Source organism: Pseudopipra pipra, chromosome 2 (genome assembly GCF_036250125.1).
Source record: "Pseudopipra pipra isolate bDixPip1 chromosome 2, bDixPip1.hap1, whole genome shotgun sequence".
Classification (NCBI taxonomy): Eukaryota; Metazoa; Chordata; class Aves; order Passeriformes; family Pipridae; genus Pseudopipra; species Pseudopipra pipra.
The window spans coordinates 102,626,874-102,640,775 of NC_087550.1; the positions used below are offsets into that span (position 1 = coordinate 102,626,874).

Consider the following 13,902-nt stretch of genomic DNA (forward strand, 5'->3'; position numbering starts at 1 on the left):
TGCAGGAAAGGATAATAATGGCTCTGGTTTTGTAACAGAAATAATAATAGGACATGAATATAAAATCAGTGCAACTTAGGCAATACAGAGAAAAGGCACTGCATAGTTGCGCAGTCCTTCATTTTGCTGCCATCAGAGGGGGTGGCAAAACGTTCTAATAAGAGGGTAATGGGGCAGAAGCCATTTTAACTATGTCTTTAGAAGCTCCTATTAATAGTAGGCATCTGTGAACTCCTAATTGCAACATATGGTAACCAAGTTGGTGGCAGAAGTAGGCATTGGTGAATACTGACCCTCCCTCATCCCTCCTGCTTTAGGTTAGTGTGTTTGCAGTCAGTGAAGAGTGGAGCATGCTAGTCCTTTAGCTTTTGTCCTTGCTTATATTATACATCAGTGGAAAAACAGAGCTATTCAACCTTGCTGTCCCAAGCGACAGTTTAGTGCAAGAACTACTGGCTCTTCCTGGCCTTTAACATTAAGACCCTTCCAGTTTCCTGAAGAGCGCTCCGAAGGGCAGGACTGGAAGTTTCTGCGTAGCATATGCATGAGAAGTGCTGTGCCACAAGGCTGGGCTGGGCTGTACTGCAAGTCTGACCCTAAAATTGGACAGCATGTCTGAAGGGCAGCCCTTTGCACTGCAACCATGACTATATATGTTTTTCTTGATAGTTTTGGAAGTGTTTCACGCTAGCAAACACACAGCAGTGTGGCCTTGTGCTTAAATTTCCTCTCCAAGAATGTCTGTATGTTTCCAACTTTCCTTCCTTTTTTTTTTTTTTTTTTGTTCTGAAATTAGTAGTTACTTGTACAGGAATAAAAATAGATACCAATACAGGATAAGACCACTTAGGAAAACAAGGGAGTTACGGTGTAATTTTTAAGGTCTGCCTGAGCTCAAAATTTTCAAGATTTTTTGGTCTCCTTTTTCATCATGAGTCTTTAAGGTTCTGACTATCTAATGCAGACTGTCTTTGTGGTAAATTTTAAATAGGGTGGCAGCAGAAGTTCTCAGGTCTGCAAGGGTTTGCAAGTGAGATGTCTTTTTGTTTGCATACTTGCCTATTTTTAAAACATTGTTCCTAAACGTGCTGTTGTGTCACCACTTACCATATTTGCTGCGGTGGAGCTTAAGCAACTTATTTTAAGAAAAGAAGTAATTGTTACTTTTGTTCACTAACTTTACTCCAAATAGGTGAAGTGGTGAGTCATGTATTTTGATTTTCAACAGAAATTAGGGAAGGGAGAGGAAGCGTATGTGGAAAAATAGTGATTTGCTATTTGATAGCATTGTCAAAGCATATTTTTTTGGCAGCTCAATTGAATGATTTGTTCTTATTTGTAGTGCATTCTTGTGCTTTATATGGCTACAAGTATATAAAAAGTATAAATGCAAAAACAGGCTATATAAATATGTATTTCAACATGATGAACAGCAATTTCTGTTACCCAGTAGTATATAACTGACAATGTCTCAGTAATGTATGGAGAAAAATGATGCAACATGAAAGACAAATATGTGGCTGGAATTTTGTTGCAGAAGACAAAATGGGCTTTGATACTGTGATATTAGGTTTGCTGGGTAGATGCTTGACAAAATGGACTTTGATGCTCTGATGCTGTGTTCACAAGCTGCATTCTTGACCTTGAGGTATTTAATTATTTCTTTTAGCCTAGTAGAATTTTTTTGATTATCCTTTCATTTATATACTTATTTTAAATGGCTGTAGCTCCTTATGAAGTCAGGCACTCTACTCACCAGCAAGATGGACCATCATCAGGGAATTATGGAGCCAAATCTTCACTCACCTGTTCAACTCCTAAACGGGTAATGAATTGCACATTTTTCCTTAGTAGTACTACTAATAAAACAATAGAGAAATTAAAAAAATAACAAAACCAGAAGAATTCTCACTTTGAAAATGGAAAGTGTTCTCCATGGTGTTTTTAGAGTAGAGACTGAAGTATGCTTTTTTAGTATATGAGGAAAAAAAGAGCTGATGGGACGAAGAAATTAAAATAAATAATCAATTAAATTGCTAAAAGTAAGTCATAATAAAACATTTTCATTTAAGATACATGAGGTTTCACAGAGATTCCTGCTTGATTTAGAATAACACTTGCACAGAATTGTGGCTTAACATTCTTCGTATTTTGGTTTCTTACCACAGTTGTTAAATTGCATCTCAAACAGATTAGATTAATTTCTGGGCATTTGTTTGCTTTTGTGAGATAGGTCTTATTTTTCCTGCTGGTTGCAAAAGCAGATCTTTCTGTGTTTCAGTGTGCCTGCTGTGCATTTATTATGCAAGCAGGTAGTTTGCCCTAAGGAAGGACAAAGCTCTCCTAAACTAGAGCTTTTCCTAAATAAGTGAAACTCAGAGACTCTGCTTTTTCCTCAGTGCTTAGCACTTCACACTCACAATAAAATGTCATCTAAGCCTCTGGAAAAGATCTACAGGTAGTGTGATATAATTTATGCTAACTTGAGTTGAAATTGGATGTATTTGTGTAGGACTTTGAAATGAAAATTAATTTACAGCTTTATGGTGATTCTTGTTTCGGGGATCTTTTGATGTATTTCAGAACTGGTGTTTTGCATTTGATTCTTAGGAAATAGATATGTCAGAGAAAGGGTTTCAGAGCTGATTGGAGCCTGGTTGTTGTTCATTCTTGGCCTCACTCTTAAGGAGTATTATCATCCAGGCTTAAATATAGAATACTAGCCTCAGTTTTAACAAATAAGTAGTGGGATGGTAATTAGTGTGGCCATTTCTGCTTCTTGTCTTCTAAAAATAAAAAATAGAAGAGTGTGAATTCTTGAGGTTCCCAGTGCCCTTCTGGTCCCCTACCTGTGGCTGGTGCCAGTATCCGTCCCTTCAGTCTCTTTCAGTGGAGCGGGAGCAGCAGGATAGCAGCACCCACTACTCAGATGACCCCTGGAGGATAACGGAGGAGCAGCGGGATTACTACATTAACCAGTTCAGGTCCCTGCAGCCCGACCTGAACGCCTTTATTTCAGGTAATTTTTACCAAACACAGTGCATGTTAGGTAGGGGGACCAGGCTGGGAGGTGAGAAGTGTTAAGTAAATAAATTCTTTTTTCTCTCTAGCAGTGGGTTTATAAGAGTTGGTTGTGTTTCCTTTTTGAAGGCAGACTACTCAAAGAGCAAACCGTTACTGTGGCCATTACACTTTTTTTCCTAAATATCATGATTTTAGAGAAATAATTACATCTAAGGGAGAAGTGTTAGTGATTTGGTAAAAATTAAAATGAGCTTTCTGTATTTGATGCACTATATTTTTGGATCACACCTGCAGTGTATATTGAGTTGAAACACCCCTGAGGGTTGTGCTTGCTTTCCCAGCAAGTGTAGTGTCTATGTGATGACAGTGAAGCATGCAGTTCACTGTCCTCTGTGTTCAAGCCTGAGGTTTATGGCTCTGAGGGGCTGAGATTTTGACCTTTAGGTAATTAAAAACCAATCCCGGAGAGCACATGCATAGTAGAAGTATTGTTAAGAGCATATTGAGATTGCATTTCTATCTTGAATAGAAGGATCAGGCTGCTGGTGAGAGGTCACTGCTGGGTACAGACAATTGGTGTGGCAAGGAAGATGTCACAGGTTTTAACTTGTGGAAGTTTTAATGAGCTGTGCTGTATCACTAGGGTTCAGGAGGCCCTCTGGTATCACTGAGGTTCAGGAGGCTTGGATCTAGCCTCAGTTAAGTCTCCTTCATGCAGTTTGCTTCAAAGAACAAATGGTTTTTCAATGTTGAATCTTCCCCTGATGGTTGTCCAATGGGAAGAGGACTATAGTCCTGCAAGTCTCTACTTTGTTTCCTTATGTTTTGTAAGCCTATATCCAGGAAGGGCTTTCAGGATACTCCTGACAGCCTGTGCATATGGGATGGTGAATAAGTGGATTTGTTAACGAGAAGTATGAGAAGGGCTGCTATGGCAGGGTGAGTGAGGATGCCTGCAGTAGGACAGGAGCTATGTGCTATCTGATCTTCCATTTTGGGTGGTTTGGTTTTTTTTGTTTGTTTTTTTTTTTTTTGTTGTTGTTGTTGTTGTTTTGGTTTTTTTGTGGGTTTTTTTGTGGGGTTTTTTTGTGGTTTTTTTCCTTCCTTTTTTTTTTCCACCATAAAATTTGAGCCACAGCAGGGAAGAGTTGTGGTTGAAACAGCATCTTGGGAGAGCAGTGCAGATGCTACAGCATTGTACTGCAATACACGTGACTTCTGGGTGAAGCAGGGCTGTTTGTGTCTATTAGTTCATCACTGGTGACATACTAATTATGCTGGTTAGAATTACTAGTACTAAAGCAGATTTTCCTTTATTTATTTTTCCCATATGGAGGGAATGGACAAACGAGGTCAACAGCTCTGTCTGGCTTTCTCTGTCATTTATTCAGAAGGAGACAACAGCTATATTAGCATTTGGTTGATCTGAGTGTCTCTCGGATGTAAATTAACGTTCTGCTTCTGGTGCAGCAGACCTGGTAAAAGGTAAAAATTTGGTGAATTAATTTCTAGTGACTGATAAGGCATGCTTTCTCAACAGGTTCCGTAGCAAAGAATTTCTTCACAAAATCAAAGCTGCCCATCCCAGAACTTTCTCACATCTGGTAAGGACTGTAATAGTGTTGGGGATGTGTATCCTGGTTTTTTAAAAGACAAGCGTTCTTGTTAAATTTTAAAAGTGCCTTCAATTATAATTATTTCTCTTATCTCCAGAATCACTTTGAGGCCCAAGCAGCAGGGTGCTCATTGATCTTCCTGACACACTTGTTTTCTGGAGAGATGTTGGCCTACTCAGCAGGACTGGGAAGGTTTGAACAGCGAAATAAATGAGAGCTGTTCTTAAGTATATTGTGAGCAGTGTCATTATCTCAAAGAAATGACGTTTTTCATGAAATGACATGGAGGAGAAGCACCTCTGGAATGTTTTAGATGTGTTGATGGCTTTATGTTTCTGTCCTTGTTTTGTCAGAGGAGGCCTAATTAAACAACTGCATAATTCATCAGTGCTTTTCTAATGAACCAGTACACTTACTTTTAATGAGCTTATTGAGAAACAATTGTGGATGGAACTGTACATGATAAAATTTGACAAGGATTCTATTATATTTTCATAAACAACATGGTGCTTTGTAATTCAGTGTCATCCTTGCATCTCTGATAGGAAGAACAAACAGTTTTAAACATGGATCAGAAATGCTGATAGAGGTTTTATTTTTATATATGCTTTTTTGAGGAGAGATGAGAAGAAAAGCTTGCAAGAGCCTAAACATCTGTCAGGGTCAAAGGATATGTCTGGAATCTTTTCAAAGCGGATTGTCAGTTGTGAAAATAAAAAAACAATTGAAGAAACATAGTGTTGGGGGAAGTGAATATTGGAATTTGAGATTACTTAAAAAGAATGGATTAACCCAGTATGTTAACGAAACGCATTTTATTTTTATTGCTGACGCAACTTGTTTTCTGTGCAGAATTTCAAGAAAAGTATTCCTTTCTAGTAGATAAGTATATTTTGTGACAATGTGATTTATAGGTTGTCTTGCTGTGTTAAACACATGGTATGTCTCAGTCTTTGTCACTGTAAGTTCAACAGCTTGAAAAGTGCTTGTTACTTTCAAAGAGCAAGAAGTTATGTTAATTTTAGACCATAGGCTCAAGATAAAATATGACTCAATTCTTGCAAAGAGTTAATTTATAAAATCGAGTTCTTGAATTTCTGAAGTCCAGCTTTAGTGTTTGTGAAGTATTCTAGAATTAGACAGAACTGCTTTAGTGAGAAGCTAACAATAATATTTAAACTTGTCATGAGCATTAATTTAGCCCTTTTCTTAAGACTAGCCAGTGGTGCTAAGTAACCATTGCTGAAATCCATATTGAACTTTTTCTGCTTGAACTGGTTTAAGATCCTGCATGAATTGGCCAAAAGTGCTTCCAACCATTGAAATGTTGATTTCACTCTTGGAAGAATGTGCGCTTGCAGCTCAGAAGGCCACCCATATCCTGGGCTACATCAGAAGGGAGGGGATTTCGCACCTCTGCTCCGCTCTGGTGAGACCCCACCTGGACTACTACATCCAACTCTGGGGTCCCCAACACAATAAAGACATGGATCTATTGGAACGAAGTCCAGAGGAGGGCCACTGAGTTGATCACAGGGCTCGAGCATCTCTCCTATGAGGAGAGTCTGAGAGAGTTGGGGCTGTTCAGCCTGAAGAAGAGAAGGCTTCAGGGAGATCTTATAGCAGCCCTCTAGTATCTAAACATAGTCCACAAGAAGGCTGGAGAGGGACTTTTCACAAGGGCATGTAGTGATAGGACAAGGGAGATAGGCTGTAAGCTAAAGGAGGGCAGGTTTAGATTAGACATTAGGAAGAAATTCTTTACTATGAGCATAGTGAGGCACTGGAACAGGTTGATAAGAGAGGTTGTGGATTCCCCATCCCTGGAAGCATTCAAGACCAGGCTGAATGGGCTCTGAGTAACCTGGTCTGGTGGAAGGTGTCCCTGCCCACGGCAGAGGGGTGGAACTAGATGATCTTTAAAGTCCCTTCCAACCCTAATCACTCTCTAATTCTGTACGTATAGGTTATGTATTTCATGTTCTACTATATGCATACCATCATATTGAATGGTATGATGTGTAAAAAAAATGTACTTTACTGAAAAAGAAAGAAATGGCAATTCAGTATTAGAAAATTAGCTGGCTTCATCTTCCCTGAGACCAATGTGCAAGTCAGGGTCAAGTGCAAATGACAGAGATGCTTGTCTTGTGTTAAAATATCCCTTCTCAGAGTTGCATTTTTGTCTTCCTTGTGATGGCACACGTACGTTTCCCTGAGGTAACAGCTTGGAAAACATGTGCCTGTTGTATCCACAGGGAGCTGAGTGACGTGGATTGTGACGGGGCGCTGACACTCTCGGAATTTTGTGCTGCTTTCCACCTTGTAGTTGCGAGGAAGAATGGTTACCAGCTGCCTGAGACACTGCCGGAGACGCTGCTGCCCGAGTACCTCCAAGCAGGTAATGTTCCTGCGGCAGGTCGTGTCCCTGTAGCCATCTCAGAAATCCAGTGTCTGTGTAAGACAGGTTCACTTTCCTTCCTGGAATGGGCTTCTATGCTGTGTAGTGGTTCTCTGGCTGCTTTTTAAAGCATGCTGTTGTTAATTGCTGAAGAAGTGTAATATATCAAAGCACAAAAGTAGGGATGCAAAGTTTCCTGCCTGTCGATGTCTGCCTCTTTGCTCCAGTGTGCTTCAGGTGTCATTACAGCTGAAGTGGCAGATGATTACCTTTAGCAAAGATAATCCAGCAATGGCTTTGAAGTGAAAGAGGGCAGGTTTATATCAGATTTTAGGAAGAAGTTCTTTACTGTGAGGGCAGTGAGTCACTGTAACAGGTTGCCCAGAGAAGCTGTGGATCCCCGCCACACAGGAAGTGTTCAAGCCCAGGTTGGATGGCGTTTTGAGCAACCTGGTATAGTGGGAGGTGTCCCTGCCCGTGGCATGGGATTGGAACTAGATGATCTTTAAGGTCTCTTCCAATCCAAAACATTGTATGAATCTATGATACAGCTTTTAATTCTTTTGATAATTTTTTCTTTAAGTATCCGTCTCTTGAAGATTTGTTGAAAATGATACTGGACTGCTTTAGAACTTAATATGCTAATGTATTTGTTAGATGCAGTTACTGGTTGTATCAAAGGCTGAATTTTTTTGTAATTCATTTCATGTTATCCACAGATTCTTCCATAAATACTTTACATTAATGATGGGAATTACAACAGTTTGTGTAGCACAAAGGTGAATTAATCCAAAATATAACATACCTCATAGCAATGTGGAGTGAGAGACCTGCCCTTTCATTTGTTCTCTTCAGTTATGTCTCTTTTAATTATAAATTAACATTGAAATATGTACTGTTCCATCTAAAAAACGTGCATGCCTCTCTAGGGCCAGGAGGATTAATCACAGATGATAATTACAGTGCTAAGGGATAATATTTAAGACCTAATAAAATCTCCATTAAATTTGATGACACTGAATATATTAAAAGGCAGGAAAAGAATAAATCAAGCTGCAGTTAGGAAAATTAAATGTTGACCTGTATCAGATTTGTGAAGTAATTTCTGATGGAGTCATGTTCCCTATAATCCACTATCTTCAAATCCAAAGCAATAAGCTCCTGGAAAACCTGCACTTCCAAGTCTTCATCACTTTTAGTCTCTCTAATTACATTCCCTTGTCATAATTACAACTACCCTTTTCCCTCCAGGACCACAACTTTGTTCACTATTGGCTTGTAAGCTCAATCATGCAGGTTCTTCTTGGTGTGTCTTCACATTAAGCCTTTTTGGGTAAAACTGCAATTGAAATAACTCTCTCTAGTAGTAGGGAATAATTGCATCAATGGGAGGAAAAGAATGGTAAGCTTAGTTCCCTGGGAGTCCTCTTTTCTTCTGTTTGTCCCTTTCAGCACTTAGACCTACCATTTTCTTAGATGATTATTGTTTTCTGGTGTTCCATGAAACCAAGCATTTCAAGCTAATCTACATGGAAGAAGTGAAAGGACTAATTATTTCTTGTGGATACTTTAAATATCTCAGCTAATATACTAATTCCGGTTAACCTGAGGGTCTGAAAATATCTTGTGTTTATTCTGCTACCTAGTCAGGATTCAGAAATCTGTCTTTTGAAAGTTTTGCATTAATCAAAAGTAGACTGTCTCAACACACTGTATCACTGTGCATCACAAGAAAGCATAGAGCCTTGGCTGTGTTGCTTCTGAAGTAAAAGCATTGAGAAGTAAGCAAGTGCCTCATACAATTACCTAAAATGTCAAAAGAAATGTTCAAGAGAAACCTTGTGTTTTCATGTTTTTGTAATTTGATTTCTGCGAAACTTGAAGTTTTTTTCAATTTTTTTTTTTTTTTTTTGGCTTGTTAGGAACCCAATGAAGGTTACTGGAAACTGTTCTTCATTAGGTTGTTGTATTAGTTTCAGAGCATCTGATAAGAGTGTTGTTAAAGCTTCAAATAAAATGATTTGGAGTGAAAGAGCATTTAAGAATGCATTAATCTAGCTAGTTTTATAACTTGTACTATAAACTACAAGCACAAGTCCAAATGCTATCCTGGCACAGCTCCACTGACCATTTGACCCACCACCTTGCTTTCAGAAAGTTTTTATTAAAATTAATTTGCAGAATCTGGAAAGCTATTTACCCTGTATGTAAACCATGGTATTGTAAATTAGGATTGATTTCCAAGAGCTTAATTTATTGAGATAAAAGAGATGCTAGCCAAAAAAATAGAAATGTGGTTATTCTGCCTTTTGATATATTGATGTTAAAAAAGGGTGTTTTCCAGCTTTTAAGACAGATGTGTCTCAGAGGGACTAACCCAGAGTGATACCAGGAGAAGGACTTGAGTTTGTGGGATAGAAAGTAGCTTGTTGTGAATATTCCTTTGAGAAGTTAGAGTTGATATTTTTTTTTCCCTTTTTTTTTTTTTTTCCCTGCTATCAATGTTATTTGGTTAAAGATGTTATATACTACAGCATCCACTGTGTTTAGTGTCCTGGTTTTTTGTTGGCCTTTGATTCTAGTGTAGATTCTGCTATACTTTTCAGTCTTCAAAACGTCAAAATTGCAGCTGAAGGTTTTGTAAGTACCCTTAACATTCCAAGGAGAGCAAGGTATCAGCTGTAAGATCAGCTAAGTTGATACTGAATTGGAAGGAGGAAAAATGCGCATAAGCAGTGTTTGGTACTTAATGTTTACTAAAAATAATTTCTTCCAAATCTCACAATTATTTCTAAGACAGAAATGAGACATTATCCCTTTCATGACACTGACTAATTTAAAATGCAAGATAGAAAGATTTTCTTCATGGTGTTTATCATTCCATGTCTTATGGATCAGGTCTGATATGTAGAAATGAAGGGCAAAATTATGCTAAAACAGGTTTTTAAGAACTGTGTATTAACCAAAGACTTGACATGTCTCTGTGGTTTTTTTTGGTTGGTTTGTTTTGTTTCCGTTTTTTGTTTTGGTTGTTTTTCCTTTCTTTTTCTTTCCCCTGCAGCTTCTTTGAAGCCCATGCTTGATTGTGCCCTGTATGATTCTTACTCTGAGCCATTGCCAGGCAGTCAGCAGACCCGGGACTTCAGTCGGACCGAGGTGAGAAAGCTTAAGCAGAGTGCTTACCAAGCAGAGTGCTTACCTAGCAGAGTGGAGTGGAATACACCAGCTTCACAGTGACTGTGCTCTGTGTAGCAGCAGAACTGCAAGTCTCTGAGAGGACTTCAGGAGTCTCCAGGCCTCCTGTTACGCCATCTTAAACCCCTCTCTCAGCCATTCTTTCTGTGTGTGAGAAGGGCTTACAGGCTTTTTGAAAGATACTCCCGCATAAGAGTTCACAGTAGTCACCGAGGGACTTGGGCAATGTTGGAGTCTGCAGACTAGACCTAACCTGCTCGTGTGCTGCAGGGCTGTGTTTCGCCCCCGCAGTGTTGGGAGCCAGTGGTGAGGGGCAGAGCCTGTGCTGCAGGAGGGGCGGTGTGGCACACAGGCAGTACTCACGTGTCCTGAGCAATTCTCCTGAGTCTGCATTGATTGAAAATGTGAAGCTTCTGGCACAGCGCTAGAATCATAAAATCATTTAGTTTGGAAAAGATTTCCAGGGTCATCAGCTCTGTTAATCCAGCACTGCTTCCTTTCAGGTAGTTGTAGAGAGCAATAAGGTCTCCCCTGACCTTCCTTTTCTCCAGGCTAAACAACCACAGCTCCCTTAGCCGCTTCTCATAAGACTTGTGCTCCAGACCTTCCACCAGCTCCACTGTCCTTCTTTGGGCATGCTCCAGTGTCCTTACTTGCAGTGAAGGGCTCAGAGCTGAACACAGTAGGTTCAGTTGGATGGAGCAAGGGGTTTGGACTGGATCTGCAGAGGTCCCTTGCAACCCCAACCATTCTATGAGTCCGTGAAGACTGATGCAAGAAAAACTAAATTAAGCAGAAGAGTTTAACACTGAGGTTAAGACATGAAACTTTGAAGACCCTGTGAAGCTGAATTAATCATGGCCACCAAGTGGTACCTGAATATTGCAACTCTGAATATATATGCTCTGGGATATAAGGGTTTAGTTTTTAAGGTAGTTAATCAAATGGTAGACTGACTGCAGGAACTGGCCCTTCTGGCACTACTTCCAAGTTTAAAAGTAATGGGATGTCATGGCAGCTCAGCAAGGCTGTTCTCCAGTTATTTTCTCCCAATGCCCTGCTCCGGGGAGTTCCTGGATCAGAACCCAGCTGCTTCCTCATCAAATTCATCTTGGTAGTGGTATCACCAAACATGATCCTAAGCTTCAGTTGAGTACAGTGTTCACTTTGGACGATGCTGCAGCCAACGTTTTGAGCATCCCGTGTAGAACTGTTAAAATATATGCAGTATCCCTGGGAGGAGTTGCTCATCTTACAGCAGCTTGGCCAAAGCACAGCAATCACACTGGGTTTTGAAAGCAGTGCTGCTGGTCTGGTAGTGCAGGCTGCTGGTATGTTGGCAGTTTAGGTAGGTCCTTTGCCAGAAGAGCCTAGTCCCTTGCTTATGACCTTATAGGTGGCTTGCAACCTAATGTATAAAACCTGGGTATAATATAGAATTAAATTATATTTAAAATATAAACAAATATATAATTATGTATCTTTTATACACATAATTAAAAAGCTTCAGTTTATGTTCTCCGAGATTAATGGACTTTAAAATCTCTTCTCAAAACTGATTTGAGAATCACTTTGATTTGATTTTTTTCTGTTCAACTTATGTTTTTATGTTCAGAATTAATAGACTGAACGAGTATCATTTGGAAGGTCAGTAATTCATCTCCCATTCATCTCCCTCTATGGGAAGTGCAGTAATTCACTGTTGCAATATAATTTGTATCTTGGCTAGTTGAGGTATTATAGTTTAGAGACTTGATCACTACATTAAAAATATTATCAATGCAATCTGTTATGCATTATCTCCATGACTTTGTCTCTTTCCACTTATTACACATTCATTAATTTAATTTCAGAAGGCCATTTTTACTGTGACTGCTGAACTACAGTACTGCAATAAAATGGAAACATTTCTTGAATGCATCTGTAAAGAAAATAATGGCAGGAGACATGTCCCCTGGATGCTAGGCTTTGTTGAACTACAAAACACAGCAAGACTGCTGATATTATGCTTGAGAAGGACAAGGGTGACTGATTTTTGTTTACCAAGGAAGTTTTGTCTTCCCAATTTTTTTTCTCAAGTTTTTATCTACCCTTCTCTTTTGGTTCTTTTTTACAAGCTTCCTCACTGCCAAAACCTTAAAGATAAAACATGAGATTTCACACTATATGCACAAAATGACTGGCTGGGGTTGCTATGAACTCCCTCAGAAAGTTCACTGAAATTTGTGAAAGTCATTCCATTGATTAAAGCAGGCACTGACTTAGGTCTTTAGTCTCATGCTCTTCACTTGAGAGTGTCAGGGCTAGCTATGAATGTGAAATCTTTTGCTCATACATTTTCAGAGTCTTCAAGCTATATTTTTGCTGTGTTGCTTTCTCAGAAGTATTAGGGTATCCCATTCCTCAGCAACTTTATAAAACAGATCTAACAGACCTTTACTCTGGGAGTTTTCCTTTTTGAACTACTGACTTAAGATTTTTGTGGTCTCTTAAAAATGCCTACAATATCTAGGTTTCTCAATTCATTTGTTTAGGCCCAGTTTATTTTAGATCATTTTTAGGTCATACCTCTTCCATGCTTCCTGGGGAAAATCCATCATCTCTTAATATTTAGAGAAGGTTAGGGTTTCTGACATTTCTTTATTGTTTTTTTGGTTGCAGAGTGTATCCTCATTTTTACAGATAATGGAGGTAGAATTTGTTCCTGTTTCCTTCTTGTAGGCTACACAGTTGCTGAAGTAACAGAAAGTTAAGGAATAAGACTGGGAAGAAGTTCTCTGTTTTCCTATCAGAGGACTGAATGGGCATCCAACAGACATACTAGTGAAATTTTTTTTTTCCCCATCTCAGTGACTGCATGCTGAAAGAAAAGAGTGGTTCAAAGATCAGCCACACCAGCCAGAAGCCTTTAAAGCATAACTACCAGGCTCTGCAGTATGGCTGGAGTTTTGGCTAGAGAGACTTTTCTCATGGAGACTGACTCTTGTGAAGGAGCTCGAGAAGGTTTCATCAAACCTAAACACAGGTGTTACACATGGCTCTGTTGGGAGAAGTCTCTCCTTACATATAGTCCTTACCTCCTTGTGATTTATTGTTAAACTGCTTCTCTAACTAATTTCAGGTGTGGAACTGCTGTACCTTGAAAAGCAGATTTTTATTGTCTTTCTGTAGGTCCTTGATGCTTCTTTACCTGACAAAGCAAATTGTGGTGCAAGGGCAAATGTCACTATTATTTGTGTTGATTAGTATTCTTAAATATTTGACTGTGGAAAGGTGTGAACTGTACTAATCATTATAAATAAACAGATCTTTTTTCTTTAAGAAGTCATCAGCTGAAGAGATACCTGATAACTCTGCACTGTTACAAGATGGAAAGAAAGATGACAAACAAGGTATTCAAATAAATAACTATTTTTTTTTCCACTAGGGATTAAATTCTATGTGGTTTTAGTAAGCCCCTAAGTTTACTGACAGAAGAAATGGTATGTTTAATTTCTAAGCTGGCTATGTGTTGCTGTAGGTTTAAAGAGACAACTCACTGACAGCAGCTGAGTTAAAGACAAATAAATGGAGGGATTTGCTTCAAAATTAGTTATATGTGAATGATATGCAATGCACCGTCTAAAATATGTCTAGTTCTAAGGCAGTTAGTGTTGCACTTCTTTT

The 13,902-nt window shown here is 39.0% G+C and overlaps 1 protein-coding gene across 4 annotated transcripts in view; it reads left to right on the plus strand.

Annotated features, from left to right (window-relative positions):
- REPS2 (RALBP1 associated Eps domain containing 2) overlaps positions 1–13,902 on the plus strand; it is a 95,749-nt gene that overhangs the window by 38,904 nt on the left and 42,943 nt on the right. For 3 of the 4 annotated variants that reach the window (XM_064646681.1, XM_064646679.1, XM_064646682.1), the window contains exons 5-10: positions 1,728–1,825; positions 2,881–3,019; positions 4,565–4,628; positions 6,899–7,041; positions 10,103–10,197; positions 13,559–13,628. In XM_064646681.1, coding sequence (XP_064502751.1) covers positions 1,728–1,825; positions 2,881–3,019; positions 4,565–4,628; positions 6,899–7,041; positions 10,103–10,197; positions 13,559–13,628 — 609 coding nt within the window. The remainder of the gene's footprint in view (positions 1–1,727; positions 1,826–2,880; positions 3,020–4,564; positions 4,629–6,898; positions 7,042–10,102; positions 10,198–13,558; positions 13,629–13,902) is intronic. The other variant, XM_064646680.1, reaches the window with a different exon arrangement.